This window comes from Nicotiana tabacum, chromosome 18, assembly GCF_000715075.1.
Source record: "Nicotiana tabacum cultivar K326 chromosome 18, ASM71507v2, whole genome shotgun sequence".
Taxonomy (NCBI): domain Eukaryota; kingdom Viridiplantae; phylum Streptophyta; class Magnoliopsida; order Solanales; family Solanaceae; genus Nicotiana; species Nicotiana tabacum.
The window spans coordinates 152,778,551-152,805,348 of NC_134097.1; the positions used below are offsets into that span (position 1 = coordinate 152,778,551).

General features: G+C 37.3%; 4 protein-coding genes across 5 annotated transcripts; 1 reads left to right on the top strand and 3 right to left on the bottom strand.

The window, feature by feature from the left end:
* Positions 1-818: 818 nt before the first annotated feature.
* LOC107786120 (ETHYLENE INSENSITIVE 3-like 3 protein) lies at positions 819-4,372 on the bottom strand. Of its 2 annotated transcripts, XM_016607557.2 has the most exons (3): positions 4,002-4,372; positions 1,129-3,096; positions 819-1,042 (listed from the first exon to the last, which is right to left on the bottom strand). In XM_016607557.2, the coding sequence occupies exons 1-2, from the start codon at positions 4,034-4,036 to the stop codon at positions 1,164-1,166; spliced, it is 1,968 nt and encodes a 655-aa protein (XP_016463043.2). In that variant the 5' UTR covers positions 4,037-4,372; the 3' UTR covers positions 819-1,042; positions 1,129-1,163. The 2 variants fall into 2 exon arrangements, with proteins under 2 accessions (XP_016463043.2, XP_016463042.2); XM_016607556.2 differs by having other exon boundaries at positions 819-3,096; positions 4,002-4,363.
* Positions 4,373-6,800: 2,428 nt separating this feature from the next.
* On the bottom strand, positions 6,801-12,798 carry LOC107786121 (uncharacterized). The gene is made up of 2 exons (XM_016607558.2): positions 9,836-12,798; positions 6,801-9,696 (listed from the first exon to the last, which is right to left on the bottom strand). The coding sequence occupies exons 1-2, from the start codon at positions 12,542-12,544 to the stop codon at positions 7,108-7,110; spliced, it is 5,298 nt and encodes a 1,765-aa protein (XP_016463044.2). The 5' UTR covers positions 12,545-12,798; the 3' UTR covers positions 6,801-7,107.
* Positions 12,558-14,976, bottom strand: LOC142172767 (uncharacterized). The gene is made up of 7 exons (XM_075236446.1): positions 14,775-14,976; positions 14,185-14,387; positions 13,598-14,045; positions 13,167-13,526; positions 12,892-13,070; positions 12,688-12,802; positions 12,558-12,571 (listed from the first exon to the last, which is right to left on the bottom strand). Exons 1-7 carry the CDS (start codon positions 14,974-14,976, stop codon positions 12,558-12,560), a joined length of 1,521 nt encoding a protein of 506 aa, XP_075092547.1.
* Positions 14,977-20,691: 5,715 nt separating this feature from the next.
* LOC107759878 (toMV resistance protein Tm-2(2)-like) lies at positions 20,692-26,521 on the top strand. Its single transcript, XM_075237526.1, has one exon. It carries the CDS (start codon positions 22,642-22,644, stop codon positions 25,312-25,314), a length of 2,673 nt encoding a protein of 890 aa, XP_075093627.1. The 5' UTR covers positions 20,692-22,641; the 3' UTR covers positions 25,315-26,521.
* Positions 26,522-26,798: the final 277 nt, after the last annotated feature.

Genomic DNA, 26,798 nt, shown 5'->3' on the forward strand with positions numbered 1-26,798 from the left:
GATTGGATATGGGACGGGTCGAAAATGGATAATATAAAAACGGATAAATTATCAGACCCGGCCTATATTTAGTACGGATAAAAAACGGATTAACCGGATGATAATATGGATAACCATATTATCCATGGATTCTTGAATATGATCACTTTTGGGAGAAGTCCGAGTCTCCCAAACTAGAGGAACCCCCGATTTGAGGCTTTACAAATGTATGAGTAAAGTTAAACTCATTAGTTATCCACTGGTTATCCATTTTCTAAGTGGATAATATGGTTCCTATCCATATTTGACTCATTTTCAAATAGTTCATTATCCAACCCATATTTTAATGGATAATATCGATGGATAATTATTTTCTTTTATCCATTTTGCCACCACTAGCTACTACTATATATCTTCTCTCTGGTCCATATATCCATCTATTGATTCTCCCTCCATATATGTCCCATTCCTAGGCAGAGGAAATTAATAGCTGTTTGGTCAGGCTTCTAAAATCAGCTTATTTCGAGAAGTGTTTTTTTTCTTTCTCAAAAGTGTTTTTTTTAAAAGTACTCAAAAGTGTTTTTTTTAAAAGTACTTTTGGAGAGAAGTAGTTTGTGTTTGACTAATTATTGAAAAGCACTTCTGAGCAATAATTACTTTTTTCCGTTTTCTCCAAAACTGCTTCTACTCAAAAGCACTTTTTAAAAAAGAAAAATTGCTTTTGGAGAAACTTGGCCAAACAGACTACAAATGTGTAAAGGTTAGCTTAGAATGAATGTGAAAATTACAATGATTATGGTAAAAGAAAATCAAAAGATAAAAGAATGATGACAACAATATGAGTATAAAGAAGACAATAAGAACTCTTTCTTGCCCCTTACCACTTTCTCCAACAAAGTAAAGATAGGCCAAAATAGACCAAAAAAAAATTGAGATTTCTGTCAATGAATTTACATTTGACTTCTGTATAAGAAAACTAAGTCCATAACTTACAGTCAAGCTTCTGATTTAATGAGAGAATGACTTGTTCCACTTTGAAACAGGTTCCACCTTTATCACGCACCTGCAGAGAAGTTCTTGTATTCAGAAAAATCAAAACAGAACTACATTCCAAACAAATGAAAGAGGGAGTAGTTCACTGAGTAATACTCTCATTCTAAATAGTCTGTTCCCCTTGTAGTTGTCTATGAGGCAAAAAATGACATCATTTCTTTGTCAAAATCTAAATCAAAATCAGTATTGTCTAAAAAACTTTGGACATCAAGCCCCAAATCAAATGGGCTGCCGAGTGTAGCATAATCCGGTGAACCAATAGTAAGTGGCGATGGAAAAGGAATCTCAATATGTGTATCATGGTTATTCTGAGACATGTCTTTTCCATAATGATGATTGTCTACAGTGATATTATTTCCGCTTCCGTGAAGCAAAGAACCAACTCCAGAATCCCTTGGCCTAATCGGAAGTTCATTGCACGCCAAGTGGGACTGCGGTTTCTCATGTGTGGATCCAAATTCAGCTGAAGAATAAGAGTGATACAGAGGAGGTTGATTTAAGTTAGAAAATTGAGATCCATGAGCAAATCCAGAAACCTGCAGTAGGGTATGTACGACAGAACTGTGAGATCCATAATGCAAATGGGAATTTTGTGGTACATCGTTTATTCCTGGAATTTTATGGTGACCATGGAACTGAGTGTCATGAAATTGATGCTGGACAGCAGAGTCTTGACTTCCAAGATGCGCTCCTGCTTCATAAGGGACAACTGCAGAGTTTTGAGACATCGGATAAAGAGATGGCCCAGTGCCTATATATGCATCCTCTGTAAAGACTACATTAGCTGATGGAACCAATGAAAGGTTCGAGTCTAGTAATGGTAACTCTGATTGAGTCACAATGTTGTTCTCTACAGGCTTTTGTGCTCCGCTCTTGTCATTTTCCCTTACGCTTCCCGAACTGTTTGTATCAGGTAATGAGTTACTATCGTCATCACCATGTCTCAAAGATGGTAGGATCTGTTGCTCAGTAGGATTTGACCTAGCACGTTTTCTTCTTCTATGCCGTCCATCTCCTTGCTCCTTACTTTGGTGAGATTGAGGAATGGAATTTAGAGGATGAACATCCAATGGCTGATTTCTCCTCTCATCTTTAGATGAAACACAGCCAATACCATCATCAACGCCATCGACATCATATACACTGTCACTGCTAAATGAAGGTTTCTTCTTTTCACTGCGGCTTCTAGCAGGTGGCTCTATGCTAGATGATCCATTCTCACTGCCTGGTTGCTGGAGGATTGATTCCTCTCTGCTTAAAACAGCCAACCAGATCGAGCTCTCCTTAGCAGTCATCTTGTCCTGCAAACACTTTGACTGGCGGACTAATCTCCTGATCTTCGCAATATCAGGCGACATATGCTTTATAACAGCAGTTAGAACGCCAACTTTCCACATCTTCTTCAAATCATGTGGCTTCTTGTATGGCGGATTCTGACCCTTGGGTAGTCCCGTTTTAGACCACCATTCCTCATTTCCTGTCGGCCACCACGGTGGTGAGACGCCTTTCTCCAGCGGGTACTTCCGCTGAGGTGGATCACAATGTTGCATCAAAGAAGACAAGAGGGACCCCAGTGTAGCATCTTGCAAGTCTTGCAAAACACTTCCTGCGTTACCATTTTGGCTGCCGACTCCCTCTCCTTTCGCACGGCATTCTGCTTCATACTTGGCTATTGCAGCAGGACCGTTCTTATCAAACTTTACCTTCTCTTTCCACCAAGCTCTTATGTTATCAGACGCACCACTTACAGGTTTACCCTTATCAGGAATGATACCATAAACAAATCCTCGAGCATTGCAGACTTCCATGAGCTTCAACATGTACTTCAAAATTCCATCCTGAGCTCTCGACATCTTCTTCCGCCTAGCCTGATCTGTAACTTGCTTATTGTTCTGCTTCTCAGCGGCTTTCAGGGCAGCAAGTTTCTGTCTTTCCTTGAGCCGCTTGAGCTTAATACGGTCCTTCCACATCCGTCTCTCCAATTCTTCTGGCTCAATCTCCTCATCACTGACATCCTTTTCTGCTATGTTGTCGCACCTTATGTCATCGACTTCAATGTCCGAGCTGTTCACCAACACATAAGCATCAATCATACATTATTCACTTCAAAACTAGATGCCAGTAAAATTATATCCATCCAACAGAGGTACATTATTCATAAACCAGCAAACATCAGAATGTCAAGGAACACACAACTAAAATTTGCAAACACCAAAGACTAAAGCAATTTCAGAGTGACCATACAACAACAACCACCACCCAGTGAGTTCCTACATGTGGGGTCTGGGGAGAGTAAAGTGTACGCAGACCTTACTCCTACCCCTGAGGGTAGAGAGGCTGTTTCCGAAAGACCCTCGGTCAAGAAAACGAAAAAGAGACAAGAGAGAGACCATAGAAAGCAATAATTTTTTTTTATAACCGTGGTGTCCGAGCCAGCTTGCGCACACCTCGACTAATTACTCGGGGACCTATTACATCCGACCAACATAGGTACCGGACAACTCTGTCCACTAAGGTTTCACAGAAAGCAACAAACTCACACTCGAAAAACACAAAAGACTATTCGTTTCAATCTAAGATTCAATTTTTATGATTGCTAATGCAGGAAGCTTATCTAATTTCCAGCAATTGAATAAAAATCACAATAAAAAACTCAACTTTCAAGTTAGAGCTTACATAGCCAAATTCTCAAATACTAATACAGATTTGAAGTAACATATACAAATGCTCAAAACTCATAAAACCCTTCAAGATTATAAAAAAACAAAACTTACCCAAATGACAATTCTGGTAAATTGATATAACAATTAGTCATACCACAACTATTCAAGATTTTACATTGGTTTACACAGAGCTCAAACAACAACACAACCGGAAAAAGAAAACACAAAAATAAACACAAATAATGAAACATATATATATGCGCACACACACACACAGAAAATACATATAAATTAAAAGGGTCTAACCTGACATCAACACCAATCTCATCTATCACAGCCATGCCTACACAAAAGTTGCAGCAGTTTTTTTTTTCCTTTTGGTCAGCAGATTGATTCAACCCTAAAAAGGGTATCAGATTTTATTCCCTTTTTTTTTTTGGTAAAAAATGATCACACAGGAAAAGGAGGCAATAAAAAACTTAAAAAAGGTTTTAGAATAAAATAAATAAATGTAAATGCAGACATGTATTATGAACAGAGACGGCGAAAACTCAGAATTTTTAGATTGAAGACAACGAGATTGAAAATTCCTTAAGAAAAGCGAAAAGGAGAAGGGAAAAAAAAAAAAAAAAAAGGTAAAAGGCAAAGGCGGATTGTAAAAGGACAAAAAAGAAGAGGCGGAAAATCACCGGCGTTTACAGACTGTTTATACGAAATTATATTAAACATTAATAATTAAGTAATTAAATATACAAAAATATGTGTCATGTATTGATTTATTGGATTAAATCATTAAATATCAGAGGCAGACATGTAAATCTTACCCTACTTCCTAAACATTGAGGTATTTTTGGTTCATAAATTAATATATAGATTATTTATATGGTGAGTAACAATAAAGAGATTATTTAAATAGTGAGTAATAATAAAGAGATTATTATGAGGTAATTAATAATTAAGAGATTGTTATCTGTTAATTACTGACTCTAAAATGATATTTTTATCTTTAAATACTTCACACTACTGATACACGTACTCTTATTACATATTTTATCCTACATAAAATAATACTATATAACTTGTGGTATAATTTAATAACAATATTACTTAATCGTACAAACTAAAACTTCTTTAGTTATGTAGCGGCTATCTTTTTATGCTAAATTTTATGCTAAGGCATTAACCAACCGAAAATGCTTCGAAATTACTCATCTCAAAATATAGTAGCTGAGGTTGCATTAATCGAGAATACATAATTAATCAAGAATACATGACAGAAGAAATTAAAAAATTATAGAAGTTAGATTTTTATTGATAAAAACTATGTAATGTATTTAAAAATTATATATTAGTATAAAGGGTGGTAAACTCGCCAAGTACTAAATGGGAGAGAGGTTATTGTGAGAACCTAGTTAACTATAAGAGAAAAAATGTCATAATTTACTGCAAAAAACTATATTTTGATTTTGATTAGAATAAAGAACTATTCCCTCTGTCTGCCACAAGTGACCAATTTGCTTTAAGTACACTCATTAAGAAAATATTAAATTCTACCTTTCATTAATTATTGCACCATAGTTATAGTAGTACTTACTTTTCTTCTCAAATATGAAGAATAAATGATTTTTTAGGGCTACGTACATAAGGGTAATTTCGGAAAAACAAATTGAATTTTTTCTTAATTATATAAGTGGACATTTATTTTGGACCAAAATAAAAAAGCAAATTGATCATTTATTGTGGATCGGATAGAGTATGGAATTTACCCGACATATTATTATAAAAGTAAAAGAGACAACTGACAAGTGTCATAACCCTAGAGATTACAGGCGTTGTTGGTTTCTTGAAACTTTGTTCAGCTATATCGTTTGTCTTTTCTCAAGAAACTTGTGAAATGTCCAAAAAGAAAAAAGAAAAAAAAATTGTAACATGTCCAGATTCAATGAATATCACCAAGAGTTGTGTGGGATAGATAAACATCTTTATGTTTAACCAAAAGTTTCTTATTCCATTCCTAAGAATGAAAAAACATTGGAAAGAAGATTCTTTTTAGCGAGACTTATGCACGCACGACCCATGATGCGAATCATAATTAATCGAGTCCCAATACGAATACTTGACACCAAAATAAAAAAAAAAATCAAAAAAGAAAATAGTGAAATGTCCAGATTCAATGAATTTGCGCATGCATGCACTTCTTTGTGGATTGAGGGGGGAATGGCTCACAAGTCACGAGCCACGAGTTTTTTTTTTTTTTTTTTTTTTGCTTCTTCTTTTATTCATTTTAAGTTGCAAATTATATTTATCAGTTCTTTTTCTTAGGGGAGTGGAGTGAGAAAAATACTATTTTCCAAGAAAATGATTTTTCCTCCAACATGAGATTTAATATATTTTTTCAGGTAAGCCCCGCATTAATTTCTTATTCATTTTAATTTTAGATCAGTATTACAACAACACATCAATCTCAATAAATTGTTGTCGACTATATAAATCCTTATTGATTATGCTACTCAAATTACACTCATCTCAAGTAGTCAATGTTATATGCAAATACAAAAAAAATAAAAAAATCTCTAACTTTTTAAAGATGTATAAACCTCGGAAAGAATAAATCACTCCTAAAAAGCAGAAGGCCTCAACTTTTCTTTTGCATTGTCTGATTTGGAGGAGTGAAGAGAAAATGAATGAAGAGGTTAATGCATTTTCTCTTGGATCCACATATATTATTGGACTGAGACGGGTTTAAGTGTAAAGACATATACATCGAGAACTTATATCATCGATCTCAACTTACTTGAGATTGAGGTATGATTGTTGTGTTGACATTGAAAATTAGGGAAGAGAAAGAAATATGAAGCGAGATAAAGTTATCTTTTCCATTGTCTTTGGATGAGTGAAGAGAAAACAAATAAAGAGGTCAAAATGTCAAATTATTTTCTCTTTGATCCACATAAACTATTGCCCTGACACGGGCCAAGCAACGATATGGACAATAATATATATATATAGTCGATCTTGATTTGCTTGGAATTGAAGGATAGTTGTTGTTTTGTTATATGGTGAAAAGAAAGAATAGAAACTGAAAACATAATGATTTTCCTTTATTTTTACTTTTTATTTTTCCCTTCAGAATCATACACAGAAGAGAATAACTTTCTAATCAATTATTCTCTCTTGACATAAAAACTATAGGACTTGTTCTTTATTCACTAAACCAGCCATGAAACATAACACAATAAACTCATACACAAGGATTGTTAGCTTATCATATTCTTTTGAAAAAATGACAAAAGCCAACAACCATTTTACCTTACAACAACAACTGATCCAGTAAAATTCCAAATATGGTTCTGGAGAGGGTAGTGTATATGGAGACGTTACCCCTACCCGAGTGAGTAGAGAGGCAACCACTTTACCTTGACTTAACAATTTCTTCTTTCATGGCAAGTGAAAGTGCATTTAAACTACAACCACTTTCTACTACAACTCCAGGCATTGCCACAGCTCTACTCCCCACAAAACTTCCTTCTCCTATTCTAACTTTTCCAAATTTCACTACTCCTTCACCTTCATATATATGTCCAAATAACAATGCTTCTTTGCCTACACATCCACCTCTTTCAATTTCCACCATTTCAGGATTCAATAAAGTTCCCACGCTATCTACATAAACCCCTTGACTTAATTCAACTTCTGATCCCATTAGTTTCATCCAAATAACAAACAAGAATGATCCTGTTGTCATTTCCATGAAATAGTCACTAACTAATGTCCTAAATGCTTGCCATATTGTTTCTAACAAAAGTCCTATGCTCCATATGTGTGCTTTTCCTCCATCTTTCTTTCTTGTTGTGAAAACAGCTTTTGCCAATACACAAACCAATGCTGCTATTAGCCCTGAAGATATCCAAAAGAAAGGAAAAAACCAGTATAGTGGTTGAGTTGTAGTTTGCTTTAAAACCAGCAACCAATGTAGAGGACCATGAATTGAATATGCCAAGAAAAAGTATGGCAAGAATGTTTGGAATAGTGGCTGAGCAAAAGTAGACCAAGAAGTTTGATACCATGCTCTTGATAGAGCTATTTCATGTCTAGTTTCTTGTTTTACTTGTAGTGAAGATGCAATTGGACAACCAGAAAGATCAACTTTCACATCAGATTGTTCTATGAAATTCTTCCAAGCTTCTGGAAGTGGTTCTCCATTTCTCAAATGTTGGCAAATTTCATAGATCAATGAACGACCGTGATCGATTGAAGCACTTTGAGAGGCTGATGTTGCTTTGATAACATCAACCTCGTGGCATCGGAGGAAAGGGTTGAATTCCAGCTTCTCTGATTGTTCCTTGGTAAGGTTCTGATCAACAATGATTTCTCCAACATCAACATATGGGAATTCAGCTTCATCCCATGGTCTAGTGCAGTCAAGTGCAATATCTTGTGTTGCTTCATCCTTAGGCACTGGCCTGAATTGGAGTTGGAAAATGTAGCAAACGCCACCTGACGAGCTTACGCGCTTCTGGAAATCATCAGCAAGGAAAAGTAACGGGCGTGTGTCGTTATCTCTCCTTGGAATTGCACCTGTTTCTGGAGGAAGTATTCCAATAGGCTCAACTTTACCAGAATCTTCACTAATGTTTTCGTCACATGGCCTCAACTTGAACTTCACATACATTTCTTGTCCATCTTTGAACCTGAAAAGCCTGCATATATTTGAGTAATAATGCATCTCAGTAAATGAGTTCGAATCACGTAGTGATGTCCATACTGCATCACGCACGTGTGGAACGCGTTTCACATGCTCTTCCCTTGCAGCTAAGCCACAAACAAGCCATGTCGCAAAATCAGAAATAGTCCGAGCATAAAATGCTTTCCCTGTCTTCAGTGTCAAGTCTAGAATTGGTTTTTCATCATCTGAAGTGGTATCAGAGAGTATTCTCAAAGCAGCACCACGAGCATCGAGCCTTGCATCATCATCGGCACTCAGACTGTTGCTGTGCCTGACTATTACTGGAAAGCGTTTGCCCGATTGGAAGATTTTGTGTTCTGGAAATCCTTTAATGTTATCATACATCTTAAGCACTCCCTTTCCACTAACACCAATTCGATGAAAATATCTTGTTTTGACCTTGAGAGTGGTTGCAGCCAAATTTGCAGCTAGATTTCCAACTATCTTCTTGTACTTTGTATCCATCTCTTCTATCCTCTCATCCATAGAATGTTGTGTGTTCTTTATCATGACAGGAACTTGAGATCCAACATAAATGCCACCGCTATGTAGAATGGAATTCATTGGAGCAACTGAAAGTGCACCAAGAATAACATCCTTTTGGACAAGTGACTTTGGGAGAACAACACTTTGGCTCCCAACAACTGAATTGTCTTGTACCTCAACTACCCCACTTGTGAATCCACTCGAGGAATAGAAACCGGTTATAATCCTGCTGAAGTCACCTAGGTGGACACCATCACCTAGTTTTATCAATTTCGGATCAGAGACCGGGTTGATGGCGCGAATGGAGCAATGTTTTCCAACTTTTGCACCCAAGGTCCTTAAGTACATGCAGAAAGCTTCAGTTCCAGAAAGGAGTTTAGCAAATCTGAGATGACCGGCAATGTTAATTCTATGTTTCAGCCATATTCTTAGTGAATCATCTGTGCTTTTTGAGAGAAAATTGTTGACAAGGATGGTAAGGAAGCTCAGGGTCAATCCATGAGCCAAGTAGGCGGTTGCAACTGAGATAGCAAAGATTATTGGACTTGAAGAGGTAGTAGAAATAATGGTCATGTAAGCAATGATAGTGAAAGGAAGCCAATGGAATGCCCCAGAAAGACAGATTAAGGAAAAGTGTTGAAGAGATGGAGATTTTTGAGCTAACAGAATGTACAAGAAATAAAGGATCGCTCCGGAGAGGGCGCTTATGAATCCGACAATGTAGATTCCCATCAAGTGATACATAGCTTGACTAAGACCACCTTCTGTTTCTTTTGGCTGTTCAATGACCTGAAATCACAATAGAAATGCATTTCACTACGTTAAAAAGGCTCCTTAGGATTATGTTTAGGGACTAAATAAGAAAATATGAAGATTACAAAAAGTTGAACAATCAGATAAATTTAACTAGTGAAGTTAAATTCCTCACCTTCTTGCTGCTGTTTGATTTTGATACTGCCTTTCCTTCTGTCTTCTGTAATGATGCTATTTCAGTCCCTTCTCCCAAAACACTTCCTTTCTGTAGTACAGCATAAGGACCAACCGAACAGTTTTTGCCAATTCTAGCTGGAAAGAAACTCAAGATTCCATTCTTCACTTCATGGCCTTGAATTAAAGCTCCTTCTGCAATAACAGCTCCATCTCCAATCGAAACCAGTGCTGGATCACTGATATCGACAGTATCCAGTACGACTGATGATCCTATCTTTGATCCAAGTATTTGGAACCAGTATTTCAGGAATACTGTTCCTCTCAAATGCACTGCCATAACTTTGGATGCCATTTCTTGTGCCTTATATAGTGCCCACCACTTGACAAAATCCAATGACCAGATGGACACTTCTGGGGTCAGGGAATAATTTGGTTGAAGGACTAAATTTCCAAGAATACCAATGCATATGCATGTGGTACATATGCATAAAATCCAAGCAAATGGTGCAAAAATCAAAGAAATTGCATAACCAGCCCAAGGAAATGAATTGATCAAAGTTGGACTTTCCAAAATCAGTTTTTTAAAGACAGACATGGATGAGTATGCAGGAATGACCAGCATGAAAATGGCATAGACAAGAGCAAGAAGTTGTAATAGCATGATACCAAATCGACGAAATGGGGAAGCTTCAGCCAAAAAATTACAAGAATCATCCTCTGAGTAGTCTTGAAAACAAGAAGGATTCTCGGTATCCTGAGGCCGAGATTTCCTAACCAAATCCTCTGTGAAGCTTGCCAAGTCCTCAATGCAAGTTGCTGTGAAGATATCAATTGCACCAACTTGCACTCCAAGAAAATCTGAAAGCTTTTGAGCTGCCCTGACTACACCAATAGAATCAATACCATAAGATACTAAGCTTTCAGTAGTAGTAATCTTACTGATACAGATTCCTGTCTGCTCAGAAATCAGTCTTTTCAGGAACTCCACTATTTCTATTTTATTCAATCTTGGAGTTGGTGAAGGTGATGTTCTATTCAAATGTGGCCTTGGTGTATTTCCCTCCTTGCATGAAGCTGTGGTAAAAGATCTAAGAAGTTTCCGCTTCGACGAAATTTGATCTGGAACCACATCCAGTGTTCCATCACTGAATTGTTTCAAGCACTCAAATCTCTTTATCTTTCCAGATGTTGTTTTGCTGATAGTTCTTGGCTTGATCAGCTTCACAGAAGCCAAAGTAACACCATGTTCTTCAGCAACTCTTGCTTTAATTTCCTCAGCAACATCTTTGCTAACAGGTTTACCATCTCTAACTTCTGCAATGACAACTAAGCCAACCTGATCAGAGTGATCAGGTACTGACACTCCTTTGCTGGATAAGGTCTCTTCTGGAACTCCAATGACAGCACAACAACCCGGTCGCAAGAGTTCGGATGAGCTTTCGACAGTTTTTTCAATATCTGATGGGTAAATATTTCTTCCAGCAACTATAATAAGGTCCTTGATTCTTCCTGTTATAAACAGATTCCCTTCAATTATCCTTCCAAGGTCGCCAGTTCTTGTGTATACCTTTTCGGAATGCGTTCCGAGCTTGTTTCTGAAAGTTTTCTCAGTCAGTTCCTCCCTTCCCCAGTATCCAGTGCCAGCACTAGGACTGCTAATCCATATTTCTCCTTCCTTTCCATATTCCTTGTGCTCCTCGCCACTTTCCGGATCAACTATTTTGATATCAACATCTGCCTCATTTTGATTCGCATAGCCACAACAGACTCTTCCTTGCCAATCCACTAAGATTGATCTTCCTTCTCCATAAGCACAGCTTACAAACACACAGTTTTCCGCCAATCCATAGCCAGGAGCCATCACTCGCTGAGAAAGACCGAAAGATCTCGTGAGCTCAATAAATCTCTTTAGAGTTTTCTGCCTCACTGGTTCAGCAGCAACCATTAGAAACTTAAGCGGTGAAAGATCATACTTCCAACCCTTCTCTTTGTTAGCCTCTAACCTCCGGACGACAAGCTCAAATGCAAAGTTTGGACCAGCACTATGAGTTGCTTTGTACTTGCTCATCGTCTCGAGCCACAGGAGAGGGTTCCTGATGAATGTCATTGGGGAAAACAAGATTGCTGATCCCCCACTCACTAGAGCTGTGAAAAGGCCACCAATAAGTCCCATATCATGATACTGAGGAAGCCAGCTTATCAGTACTGTGTTTGATGTGCTTTTGTATACCCTTCGCATTAACTTCACATTGTGGATTAAACCACCATGAGTTATCATAACTCCTTTAGCATCTCCTGTTGACCCTGATGTAAATTGTAGAAAGCACACATTATCCGGTTGGGGTTCAAACCTGTCATTGTTATTTGAGTGCATTTCTTTGGCATTCTTAACCCAAGAATCTGTGTGTATCCATGGAAGATTAGGCCAGCGAGCTGAGAACTTTCCATTTTTACGGTTCAGTGATAACAGACTCTTCACGGAGCCTGCTCGAACAGCTGCATGATAACCAGCAGTTGACAAAATCGCCACTGCAATGCATGATTTAGCAATGTTTTCAATCTTGAGTAGTGCTTGTCCTCCTCTTTGCATTGGATCTGATGGAAGTACCGGGACAGGCAACACTCCAGCTCGTATACACCCAAAGAAGGCATCGACAAAATCAAGCCCTGGGACATAAACAAGGAGAACTCTGTCACCTTGCTTCATGTTTGGTTTTTGACTAGACAACAGCTTCTGAGAAATACAAGAAGCATTAGCATTAAGTTCTTCATATGTCCTCTGGTTAACTACTTGTCCTTCTTCACTAATCCATTTGTACAATGTCTTCTTTCTGGTGATGTTATGAGTACTCCATTGCTTTAAATAACCGTCGAGGCTAGTCAATTCAGGAAATTCCACTTGCTGGTATTCTTTCAAAGCTGTAGGATTCTTATCCAAGCGATCAGATAAGAGCGGAAATAATCTCTGCAAAATCAATGGTTTTGATTTGAATTATTCACATGTCACACTTCAACTTTTCTTAAAATGCAACAATCATTTTCTCTTTCGAGTACCTTAACGTAAGGAAATGTCGGTTGTGTATCAGGATTTGCAAAGTGCTTGGAAATTAAGTCCATAGAATAGGATGAATTTCTTTCAGTCAGCTCAAATGCCATTAATCCCCCCACATAATAAGTGTTTTGCTGACCTTGAAGCTGGTTTTCTATTTTGTCATAGAATTCATCCTTCATATCTGTGTCCAAATACAAAAGAATTTTGTTACCCCTATTTTATAGAATTACTTTTTGACAAGAAAGACATGTTGTGCTTTTAGTATAATAAGCTTTACCTTGGCTATTTACATGAGGAAAATACTTGAATCGTCGTTGCAGGACTATCATTTCAACTTCACCTCCAATCCTTTTGACAGCATCAATCGCGAGCTGTAAAACTGTTGAACCCTCAATGTTGGCTGAGTTTCCGTAAGACCAGAAAAGGAAAATGTTTGTATTTGAATAGAATCTCTGCATGGCAACTGGATTTCCTATTGTTTCAGGATCATCCATAAATTCCTCAAAGTAATAGAATCCAACTGGCATGTGTTCTAGTCCCTTAATCTTCAGAACCGTCGTGTAATAATCAATGGTCTGTACTTTACTGAACAACTCCTTTTCAAGTTCACTCAATTCCAGCACTTCATATTCAGGATCTGTTATATCAAATTAACATTAGCATCAAAGTAAGTGGAAACTCAAGCACGAATAAGGCTGCATATCATACCTGCTGAAATGGGAGATGGTGATCTATATGTCCTCCCATTCCTATAAGGAAATGCCCCGGATAATATCACTTTATCAAATTCCATACTTTGAAAATCCGCACTGCTGCTTTTGACATCAATTTTGACGCCTGAAGTGTCGCGTCTGACTGAAAGCACTTCTGTTTGGCACATGACTGTTATTGGCAAAGATTCACTAACTTTCTTCCATAGGCTTGTGTATCCGTCTTTGAAACGTCGAATTTTCCCAGCCATAGACGTTCGAGTGAACTCATGAATATATGCATAAGGCATGTCTTGAACAAATCCATATCCAGAAGCAGTGTAGCCATATGCAACAGATTTTGGAACATACTTAAATCCGCGACTTTCAAGAAATGAAGGTGTCATATCAGAAGCAATGTCACTCACAGCATGAACACCAATTCTACCTGAATCCTTTGCTTTGTCCTGTGAATAAACTTTTATGGTTCAAACAAGCTGAATTACGACAGCCAGCGTAAAACTAGTCAATTCATGAATTACTACGAATTACGATTCCTTTTCTTTTTGTATATCAACTGAATTCTTGTACATGACATAGACTGACCTGGAGTTCTAATGTCAAGGATATAACAGACACATAATCATCTGCAACTTTATTGTCCTGATAATTCCCTGTTTGGCTATCAATTAATGCAAGTTTGTGAGAGCCTAATTCCACAAGCTCACTTCCTGTTTCCTTTGCCAAATGGAAAATTGTTGGAGCACTATTTGCTGCTAGGACTTGACCTCCAAGATCATAAATTTTTCCTACATAACACACAAAATCTGTTACTTATCACAAACCCTCAAACAAAAAGTACTTACATATAAAACAAGTTTAAATTATATGCGCTGACAGTATAAAGAATTTTAATACGAGCCGTGCAAATTAACCAGCTATGGCAGTTTATTACTCTATTTCGTTATCAGTGAAGGGGAGCCTTGGTGCAACTGGTAAAGTTGCTGCCAAATGACCAAGCGGTCAAGGGTTCGAGCCGTGGAAACAGCCTCTTGCAGAAATGCATCGTAAGGCTGCATACAACAGACACTTGTGGTCTGGCCCTTCCCGGACTCCGCGCATAGCGGGAGCTTAGTACACCGGGCTGCCCTTTTAGTGCACAGAACATAAACTCTATATAAGACATTTTTGTATACCTTCAATATCAACAGATTCACACATGCCACCAACCGAGTGATGTTTTTCGAATACTGTCACATTGTTGTAGCCAAGATTACATAATGCATAAGCAGCTGATATTCCACTTGGACCTGCTCCAACTATAGCTATTCTTGTATTCACTGGAAAACATGGATGTATCTTTGAGAATTTATCTTCAATGGATTTTTGAGCATCCATTGCTTTAATTACCTTCAACTATACCTGTTAATTAAATACATAAAACAATTTTTTAGCCTCCAACTTCAACTTCCATATTTACTGATGGTCCAAATGTCTAAGAAGATGTAATCTTGAATTTAATGATTAAAGTAAGGAAGAATTAATACTAATTAAGTTAATGGGAGCTGGATAGACTAAAGCCTGCCTTGTTATTATTATTTTAAGTACCAAAGATTTGCTGGACATTTCTATAATGAGAACTATGTGTGGCAAAAAGAATAAAACAGAAGTTGGTTAGATAAAATATTTATCGTTGAAAACAATGGTTCTAATTATCATTTTTCATCCGGATGTATATGTCAATGTAATGTCAATATAAAGAAATCTAAAAAAAAAACAAAAAGAAAAATCGGTTCTCAACAAGACATTGTTCAAGAGAAGAATCAACATAATATTCCGCTGTTTACACTATTAAGTTGTCTAAATATACGTAACTATAGGTAACTGTTCATAAAAAGTGGGGACCGTAACTTGAAAAATAAGGCAATTTACCTACTACAATAGTTTAAAATATACCGATAATGTTAAAAAAGAAAACAAAATATACTTCGACCAGACGAGAGAAAAGAGGAAGAGAGTAACATACGTCAAGTTTGAATTACGAGGAACTTTGTTTGCTAATTGCTACTGAAATAACAAGGTGAGCTCTGCAATGAAATCAAAAGAGCTTATATTAGAAGCCAGTTATATTGTCATTGTAAAACTGTTACCTATATATCACTTAATTAATTGGTTAATCCTTAATTACATTGCAACAACAACAACGACACCAATGACGACCCAGTATAATCCCACAAGTGGGGTCTGGGGAGGGTAATATGTACGCAGACCTTACCCCTACCCGAAGGGTAGAGAGGCTGTTTCCAGGAGACCCTCGGCTCAAAAAAGCAACAAGAGCCGATATATTAGTACCATAAAAATGCATAATAAAATAACAGCAATATAAGAGATATGAAATACAGAATACGAAATACGAAATAGATGGCTGGTATAGTAAAACTAGCAGGTAAAGCCCTGCATCAATAGACGACCAATGACATTCTTAGTCTAACTCCTAACTAGTTAGTCTCACTCTATTGTGCTGTAGAAATATTCACAACTTTCCCTAACCTACAACCTCAATGCTCGACCTCCATAATTCCCTGTCAAGGGTCATGTCCTCAGTAATCCTAAGTCGCGACATGTCCTGTCTGATCACCTCTCCCCAATACTTCTTAGGTCGCCCTCTACCTCTCCGCGTGCCCACTACAGTCAGTCGCTCACACCTCCTCACCGGTGCATCAGTGCTCCTCCTCTGAATGTGCCCGAACCATCTGAGTCTTACTTCCCGCATCTTGTCCTCCATGGGGGCCACGTCCACCTTCTCTCGAATATCTTCATTCCTAATCTTATCCATCCTTGTATGCACGCACATCCACCTCAACATCCTCATCTCTGCTACTTTCATCTTCTGGATGTGTGAGTTCTTTACCGGCCAACATTCAGTTCCATATAACATGGCAGGCCTAACCACTGCTCTATAAAACTTACCTTTTAGTAACGATGGCACTTTCTTGTCACACAAGACTCCCGACGCTAATCTCCACTTCATCCACCCCACCCCTATATGGTGTGTGACATCCTCGTCAATCTCCCTGATCCCCTGAACAACGTATGCATGGTGAAGAATAAATATGTATGCACTCCATACATATATATATAAAAGAAAGAAAAAGTAGTCTGGTGCACTAAGTTCCCGTTATGCACGGGGTCCAGGGAAGGATCGGATCATAAGGGTTTATTGTACGCAGCCTTACCTTGCATTTCTGCAAGAGACTGTTTCCACAGCTAGAACCCGTGACCTCTTGGTCACATGACAACAACTTTACCGGTGCTCTAAGCTCCCGCTATGCGCGGGGTTCGGAGAAAGGCCGGAGCACAAGGGTCTATATATTGTGAAGAAATATATGTATGCACTCTATATAAAAAATAAAAGGTAGCCCGGTGCACTAAGCTCTCGCTATGCGCGGGTTCCGGGGAAGGGTCGGACCACAAGAGTCTATAGTATGCAACCTTACCCTGCATTTTTGCAAGAGGTTATTTTAACGGCTCGAACCTCGTGACCTCTTGTTGGTCACATGGTAACAATTTTACCAGCAACTTTACCTGTGCACTAAGCTCCCACTATGCGCGGGGTCCGGAGAAGGGCCGGACCATAAGGGTTTATTGTACGCAGTCTTATCTTGCATTTCTGCAAGAGGTTATTTCCACGGCTCGAACCGGTGACCTCTATGTGATCACATGATAGCAACTTTACCGGTTACGCCAAGACTCCCTTCGCACTCCATATATTTTACGAAAATCCCAACACTTCCATTATTAGTATTATGCATGTGTAAATAATACGTAGAAAAACTAGTATAAGACCACTACAAAATAAACAATTTACACAAACCATAAAATATTTTTTACACTCTTATCTGAAAATGACAGTTGACATGAGCAAAAAAGAGACATATTGAGAATTTAAACGCCAAATGGCAAAATTAAAAGAAAGAACTAAACCTTTAAAATTCTAAATTCAACTGCTCATGAGGTGAGATCAGTAGGAATTAGAACACAAGAGATGCTCTTAATTTTACAAAGGTAGCAAACAAAGTGTATATATAGTCTTCCATTTTCTATTGTTAATTCCGATAACTAATTTTTTTTACTATCTTTTTAATATTTATACTATGAATATTACGGCATATTCCAGCTTATGCCGTATTCATAACTTTGTGAACTCCATTTTAACACTGTGGGAAAGGGTATAGTTTTGCTGTCTGTTGTGATTCGGAGAATAGTGGGAGCAGAGGGAGGATAATTCGTTTTCTTTTCTTGGGTTCAAAGAAGAGAATATATGGGAGAGAAAAAATACATAAGCCGATTGTGTGTATGCACCAAATTATATTAATTTATTATTATTAAGTGCTAGTAACCAGGGGTGGAGCGAGCCTATTAGGTGCAGGCAGGGGTGTTTAAAACCGAACTGTAACCATTAACCGAACCGAATCGATGGTTTATTGGCTAATTAATATCGGGTTATCGGAGTAATGGTTGGTAAACCTATTGAAATTTTATAATTAATGGCTTAATGATTTGGGGGCGAATTACTCAATTTTCTTATCGTATAAACCGTTAACCCATTAAATTTTTTTATTTTTATACTTTTATATGGGATCAACAGGAGTATTATCAGAAAATAAATTTGCAAAATGCCTTCAAGTTTTCAATCAAGTTTTGTAGGTGTACGGGATTCCGATTGTATATAAGTTTTTAGTCCGCTTGACCAGTTTTTAGTCTTTTTTTATATGAAATAGGATAGCTATGTAACCAAAAGAAATACTTATAACAGGTTCTTTCATGTAGCAACAAATGTTGACAAGCCTGGTAAACCAAAAAGGGAATGGAACTTATAGTCGAGCTAGTCACTTTATCAAGTTTGGCCGTTTGGTATTCCTAAGACTAGGATTGTTCAAAATATTTCTATTTGATTTAGCTGATACTCACTAATCCGATACCAATCGGCCCGTTGTCTTATTGGATGGCTAATAGATTACTACATTATTTATACTCCGATAACCGATAATCCGGTCGAACTTGACCGATAATTATTAAGCGTAATTATCCACCCATTCCGCCCGATAAGCACCCCTAGGTGCAAGTTCGGCCGAACCCCAGTCACTTTTGCTTAGACATTGTATTTGTATTAGAAAATTTATTAAATATATATAAATATTTAATTGTGAATTCAGTAACAAAGACAAAGTATGAGTTCCATAGCAAATTCATAACTCATAAACTTGATACTACATGTCATCCATATTATCTATCTTTTAAGGTTTTTGTACACAACTAAAAAAGATAATTTAATATCCTTAATCATAAGAGCATTTTGCGAAACTATCCTTCATCTCTTCTTAAAAATCTCACGTATTACTCCACTAAGAATCAAGAGTCAGATAATTTTCGCTTGAAATCAATGAATTACGGATATTCCACATTCTTATTGTTTGCATTTGATTTAAATAGTTTAATACTAATAAACTCTATTTTTACTTAATTATAACTAGAATATATATTTGAAAAAGGTCAACGTTTTGGTTTTTGATTGGGGAACTAGTATTATAAAATTAATTGAAGATGACACAAACCACTCTTGTGTCACAAAAGGCCGGCATTGTCATCAAAATACCTTAATATTTGTAGGACTAACTACAAATGTAAAAACAAGAGTAAGAAAACAAAAATAGCACAACAACAACGACCCAGTATAATTCCACAAGTGGAAGAAAACAGAAATAGCATATATCTTAATTTCTTTAAGTTACTAGTTCAAGTAAACCCAATGGCTGAAAAAGGGGAGGGGGTTATAAAAGGAATTGCAATTGATGAATATTGATTTAATAAGTTAATATATTAGTTTACGGAGAGAGAAAAGAGTAAGAATATTGATTTAATAATAGGGAAAATAAGTTATAAAAAGGCAACTGGAAAAAAGAATGTCAAAATAGGTTGAAATGTAAGTTATATTTGTACACGCTAATTTCACAAAATAAGATAAGAAATAAAATATACAAACTGAAATTTTTAGCCTCTTAAGAAATAGATTAAATCCCTTGTAGTTAGCTATAATTACAAAAGTCTTATTATTGATTAGGTATGCCGAGAGACATGTACTGGTTAAATACTTAATTTACAAAATTGGTTAAGGTTGTGCACTAGAGACCATCATCAGTTACAATTAGTTCAATATCAAATTGAAAGTGGGACGAGATAGCCATAGACTTTATCCGATTACTTTGAGTGATTGTTGATCAGTTGACCAAACTAGTTCATTTCCTACCGATCATTTTTATTTATGAGCCGTGATATATATTGATGAGATAATGTACCTACGTGGAACACCTCTCCCTGTTGACTACGCTTATGTGGCAATATTGTGCAACAAAAAAAATAGCACTCAAAAAAGGAGCATAAATGTTAGAGAACAAAAAACACTTTTCTCTTCATGTTTTTGACCCTTTGGTCACTCTCTTGTTTGGCCTCAGCATCTTTGAGGTATGATTGCATGTTCTCATCCCTTTTTTGATTGATTCAATTGATGTTCTCGAACAACAGATAAAAACAAGAAATTAGGCTCACGAGCTATTTCTGCAGCCTCATTGGTCACTGTTGTTAATAATATTTCTACCATATTTCCAATCTAAATTACTGCGGAATAGTGAAGCTTCATCCGTTCTTTCTGTCCAGGTGCAAGTCTGCATCTTCACAAACATGTCATTTCACCGAGCCTCTCTCCGAGACAATGCGCAGATAATTCGCCTTTCATGAGGATCGAAACTTACCCGATGAATTTCGTTACCTTAAGACGGTTAAATTTATGGCCGCCGTTTACCCGGTCTTTGGCCGTCAGCTCCCTGTTATCAGGTCACCAACTTCCTTGACCCTTCCAGCAATGGGCATGCATCAGCTCCCATACATGGTCTTACGACTTTGCGGAGACCAACGTTTTTGATAAGCACTCGCCCTGAATTGTGTAATGCACACCGTTGGATAGCTGATATCAGTATATCCTTTATCATATGGAAGGTCAACCTTCTGAAATGCCTAAATCAATTCATTCTTTAAGTCAACAATCCCCTGCATAAAAGAAATTGCCACCTACCTTACAATAGAATAAAAAGAAAAAGGATTGGGCGTCCATTTCTTCTTGGTCAAACTATTATTGATGGAAAAAGATTTAATATAGCAAAATAAATCTTGACTAATGTTCCAATGTATCTGAATCTACACATCTTCAAAGGCTATACCTCTAAAAATTCTTGAACTGCCTTCCTATCAAGGTTAGCCATGATATAATGTGAGCAAATCTTATTGAGTAGGCTAAAAAATTATCATAAATCCCTTTGAATGTCCTTTATACACAATGTTGGACATTTTTTTGATAAGGTAAATTGTATTAATCAAAAGGGAGAAAACTCCCGTATACAAGAAGTATACTAAAAAGTAGAGAATTTACACTAAAATATGATTCTCTACAAAAGACGCACAATCTTCTATACTAGTAGGGGCTATATGAGTGCACCAAAAAGCGATCAAAGATAAAAGACTATTCTTAAGATGTGAAAAATGAGACTCAATCCCCTCAAATCTCTCCTATTTCTCTCCCTCCAAACTATCCACATGAAAGCTAGCGGTGCGAACTTCCACGCTTTTTGCTTTCTTCTTCTACGGAAACCGACTCAACTATATAACATTTCCTTTACAGTGCTTGGCATCACCCATTGAACACCAAAAAAATTCAGGATTGCCCTCCACAAATCCGAGGACACAGGGCAATGCAACAAAAGATGATCAACTTCTTCCCCTGAGCTTTTACACATGTAGCACCAACTAACAAGTGTAATTCCTCTCTTTCGGAGATTTTCAGCGGTCTATCTAATAAAAACACAGAAGATTCTACTCTGGCAGAATTTCTTAGTAGAATTAGTATCTGAATCATTTGAGTGCCTCTTAAATATGGATGCAGCTATATACAGAAACCAGTATATAATAAATCCCTACCTTTTGTAACAAATATTTTTCAAAGATCACCTAGAGAAATCAAGCACTGTAACAATTAGCAACACTCATACATGTCCATAGAGAAAGCAGTTTATAATAGAAAATGAAATGACCATCGTCCCTTTGAAAGGAGATGTTTGCAGCACAAGGAAAAGGAGAACTATGGTAAAAGGTCATATACACAATTAACAAAGTCAATATTATATCTACTTGATAACTAATAGAATGTCTTTCTCTTTCAGAACTCAAAACTATAACCTGATTGATAAGTCTGGAAAATTGTCTGGTTTGTCCTCCCAAGTAAGAACAGATTGTCTCTGTTCATGTATTTCTTGTTTGGTCAGCTGCAATATAAAGTGTTGGTATTCCACGGTAAAGTTGCTGTCATGTGACCAGGAGGTCACGGGTTCTGAGCCGTGGAAATAGCCTCTTGCAAAAACGCAGGATAAGGCTGCGTACAATAGACCCTTGTGGTCCGGCCCTTCCCAGACCCCGCACATAGCAGGAGCTTAGTGCACCGGGCTGTGAAAAAGGAAAAAAAGGGTCTTCCATGGTGTGTTGGCACTTGGCAATTGACAGTTTCAAAGAATTCCAAAGGCCAAGCTATAACTTAAATATAGGTCCCTATTGAAAGCCTAGCTATTTTATTACTAAGAATTCAAGGACCTGAAATCATGCATACCACTAACTCTACAACCAACAATAGGATTAAAGATTTAAAAGTTGAAATCCACAAGCCAGATAGCAGAGTTCGTGCCTTTCACTATTTTATTGCATTTAAAATTCTTAAATTCCATCTGTCCCATGTTGAGCTAGGAAAGACTTTAATATTATTTCCTTTTGTTCTCCTGGTGTTGGATGGATGCCTAATTCTTAATATTTATGAAGGGGCCAGGAGATGGTTGACTTTAGAACAATAGATAGATACATCAGTAGGTTGACCAGCAATACAAAGAAGAATTCAGAACTATTAGCATTGCAATAGAGATAACATTACACAATTTGACTCTCAGATTCAATTTGTGACAACAAAACATGGCAGAAATTCTGCTGACGGTAGTAATCAAGAAGGCTGCAGATATTGCCGGTGAACTTATTTCAGCACAAGTTTCTAGGTACAGTAAATTGCCAGAGAACACAAAATGGATCGAAAGAGAGATGAGACACATGCAATCTTACCTCAAAGATGCTGAGTCCAAGCAAGCAAGAGACCAAAGAATCAAGAACATGATCAAGGATATTGAAGAAATTGCTCGTGATGTGGAAGATATTCTGGATGAGTTTCTTCCCAAAGTTGCATCCAAGGGAGGAAAATCACTAGGGTTTTTAAAGAAGACTTTTCAAGCCATTCCGTTTGCAATAGCTGCATTTAAGTTTGTTTCAGAAATTGAGAAGATCAAGAGAAGGGTGCATGAAATTGATCGCATAAGAACAACTTATGGTATCATGGATACCAGTGCTAGTGCTGAAGCTGATGGCAACTGGGATTTTAGAAGATCATTTCTCTATGCCGATGAACCTGATGTTGTTGGTCTAGACAAAGATTGCCAAAGTTTAGAGGCCAAATTACTTGATGCACATTTAAGGTACGCTGTAGTCTCAATAGTTGGCATGCCAGGTCTGGGAAAGACAACACTTGGAAAGAGAATTTACAGGCGTGTTCAAGGTAATTTCGAGTGCTCCGCTTTAGTCTATATTTCTCAAGAGCCAAGAATGAGGGAGCTTCTACTCAGCATAGCTAGACAAGTAGGCCTACCAGAAGGAAGGAGAGATGAGGACTTGGAGTCCAACTTGAGCACATTCTTGAAGGAAAAAAGGTATCTTGTTTTCTTGGATGACATTTGGAATACTAGAACTTGGGATTGTTTGAAACTTGTCTTTCCCAACAATTGTAAAAGTGGCAGTAGGCTTATTATTACTTCACGAAATAATAATGTTGGTCGATACATTGGAGGTGAAAAATCACTTCATAAGTTGCAACCTCTAGATCCAGAAAATAGCTGGAAGCTATTCTCCAAGATGATCACAACCCTTCAAGAAACCACCATCGATCCACCAGAGCTGACAGACATTGCTAGAAAGATAGTAGGAAGATGTGGTGGCGTGCCTCTAGCTATTGAGATGACAGCAGGTATGTTGCGTGCCCGAGAAAGAACAGAACTTGAATGGAATGGGATACTCAAGAAAATAGGTCTAGATGATCAAGACAAATTCTCAAAGATTTTGACTTTGAGTTACACGGATTTGCCGGCCACTTTAAAACCTTGCTTTCTCTATTTTGGACTCTTTCCTGAGGATACACAAATATATGCTTCTGATTTGATCAACATGTGGGTTGCTGAGAAATTTCTAGGAACTGAAAGGGGGATGGATGCTACAGATATTGGGGCAGACTACCTAAACATCTTGGTGGCTCGGAATTTAATCCAGGTTGCTAGTAGAGGATTCGATGGAAGGATCAAAAGTTGTCGAATTCATGATCTTTTGCATGATCTTTGCATTACACTGGCTGAAGAGAACAACTTTTTTCAGAAGGTAGACAGCAGAGGTTTTGGTGCTACGACTACCAGAATTCGAAGACTTGCTCTCCATCCTCAACATGTCACTGAGTATGTCACTTCAAACTCCGAAGCTCCCAAGATTCGCGCTTTGCTATGTTTCACCAGTGATTACCAGGGAATCGACCAGCAACATCTCCAACATATGATTTCCAGATTCAGGTTCCTACGTGTTTTGAGTCTAGAGGCTAGATATTCTTGGTGCTCTTTGCCAAATGAAATTGTGAACATGAACCACTTAAGTCACATTAAACTAAAAGGAACTTTCCATGGAGAATTTCCTTCCCGTATATGTTATCTTGAAACGCTTCTTACCTTGGACATCCGAGGATGTTTGGGAACCATATTCCTTCCTACGTCTGTCTGGAGGATGAGGCAAGTAAGATATCTCCTTCTTGGATATACTACTAACTTCATATCCTCATTTTCTCTCACACGCAGATTTAAGCACAAAAATCTGTCCCTTCCAGATAAGGCAGATTCAGTAAATCTCCAGACACTGTACAATGTACAATGCAAGTATTTGAAACCAAGCTGGTTCTCTAAATTCATCAATTTAAGAAGCTTGAAGATAAGGTATATCTCAGAAGAGATATTGAGGGCATTGATGGATGCAGCTCATGTGTTACAGAAGCTCGAGAAGCTTTGTTTGAGCGGAAATTTTGACGACAGATTTATAAGTATTGACGCAGAGGCAATCAGCAGTACATATTATGCACAGACATTCAATCTTTCTGGCTATCATTATCTTACCAAGCTGAATATTGAGCACATACCACTGAAAAAACTACCCAACTCAGAAGCATTTCCTCCAAATATTGTCAAACTTACTATTTCCGCATTTACAATGACAGAAGATCCAATGAATACACTAAAAAGACTACTCAAATTGAAGATCTTGAAACTCAGAGACTTTGACTACAAGAGTGTAAACAAGCTGGATTGCTCTGGAGTAGATAGTTTTCCGCAACTTGAACTGGTCGAAATTGAAGATTGTAGTTCTCTACAAGAATTGATAGCGGATGATATGGGAATGCCAAAGATCAAGAAGATTGTAGTTCTTAACTGTCCTTCATTAAAGAAAATCTCAGGGAGACTTCAATGCAGATTGCTGGAGAAGACATCTGATGCAAAAAGGAGGAGAAAATAATGGATGTTGGTATTGTTGTTTTGATAGATTGAGACTCCATGCCATTGTTCTTTTATTTGTTAAGACATCCTCAATATCCACAGACTTGCTTCAACATGTTTTCCCTGCTAGCCTCACTGTATTTCATAGGCACACACAATCATGATACTCCTTTTCTTCCTTCCCATACTCCTTTTTCACCTAACATCTGTATACTTTCAAAACAATAATGGAGATTTGGTTGCCAATGGAATGTGCTGTCATTGTTCTAATAATCTATAGTAGTAAAATTCAATTTCTCAATCTTAATGCAATTCATGTCAAGAAGATTGCTACTCACAGCCTCGCACATTACGTGGATTGAAAGTTCTTGATTCTACAACTCTTACACTAAACTTAATCCATGAAATGAGTTATGTGATAAAAGACAAGGATTTTCTCGAGTTAGGGATGGCAATGGGGCGAGGCGGAGCGGGACGGGTTAAAACAATTTTTAAAATTTTTAAAGCGGGGCGGGACGGGTTGCGGGTTCAATGCGGGGAAACTTTGAATTTTATCTTTTTTGAAACAAAGCAATCATTTCAACTACAATTTCACATTCTTCTGCACTAGCACAAATACTATTTTGATTTATAATTAACCAATTTGCATAAGTCTCACCAAAATGATATTACATAAATCAAGATATCGTATTAGTAATAGGAAATGATAGTAACCCATTTATTTTGGAAGATCGGCATAATACTCTCTCAATTTTATGTTTATGTGATTCTATTAAACTCTCCATTTTATAAAATAATAAAATGTCAAACTAGTTTGTTTTAGAAAAAAAAATTAAAGAAGAAAGAAAAGAAATAAGTGGGGCAGGGCAGGGCGGGTTGAAAACTTTGTGGGTTTTGCCAAACCCGCCCCACCCCACCCCATTGTCATCCCTAAATAGAGCTCTTGCCTAAAAACTAACTATGTCATTACTATCACAGTGAAGTTAGCAACTTTCATCCAACCTTTACGAAATGTTCATTCAAAAACTAATGGTGCAAATGAAAACCAAATGGAAGCCACGCAATTATGACTACAATTATGACTAAAATTACTTCCAAACTAAAAAATGTTTGAATTTGGAAGAACTGAATTAGCATGTTTCAGTTTTTAGTCACCAAAATAACTCAAATCAATCTTCTAATATTACAAATAAACTAAAATTTTCTGATAACTCAAAACACAATAGAATTACCTGAATCAGAAGATTTTGGACTGTTTTGTGAAGGAATTGGAGGTTGGATATAGGTTATCTTTGCTAATACTCACTCAAAATTACTTCATTCGCCGTCGAAAATGGAGGAATACATCGGAGGGGCGGCGAAGTTTTCTGATAGTGGAGGGGAAAGTGTGTTTTAGTTCAAACAAAACGGACCTAATGCGATTATAAACGCAGTGCAAATGCGACTTATAAATCCTAGTAAGCAAATGCGACTTATAAATCCTAGTAAAATGCGACTTATACT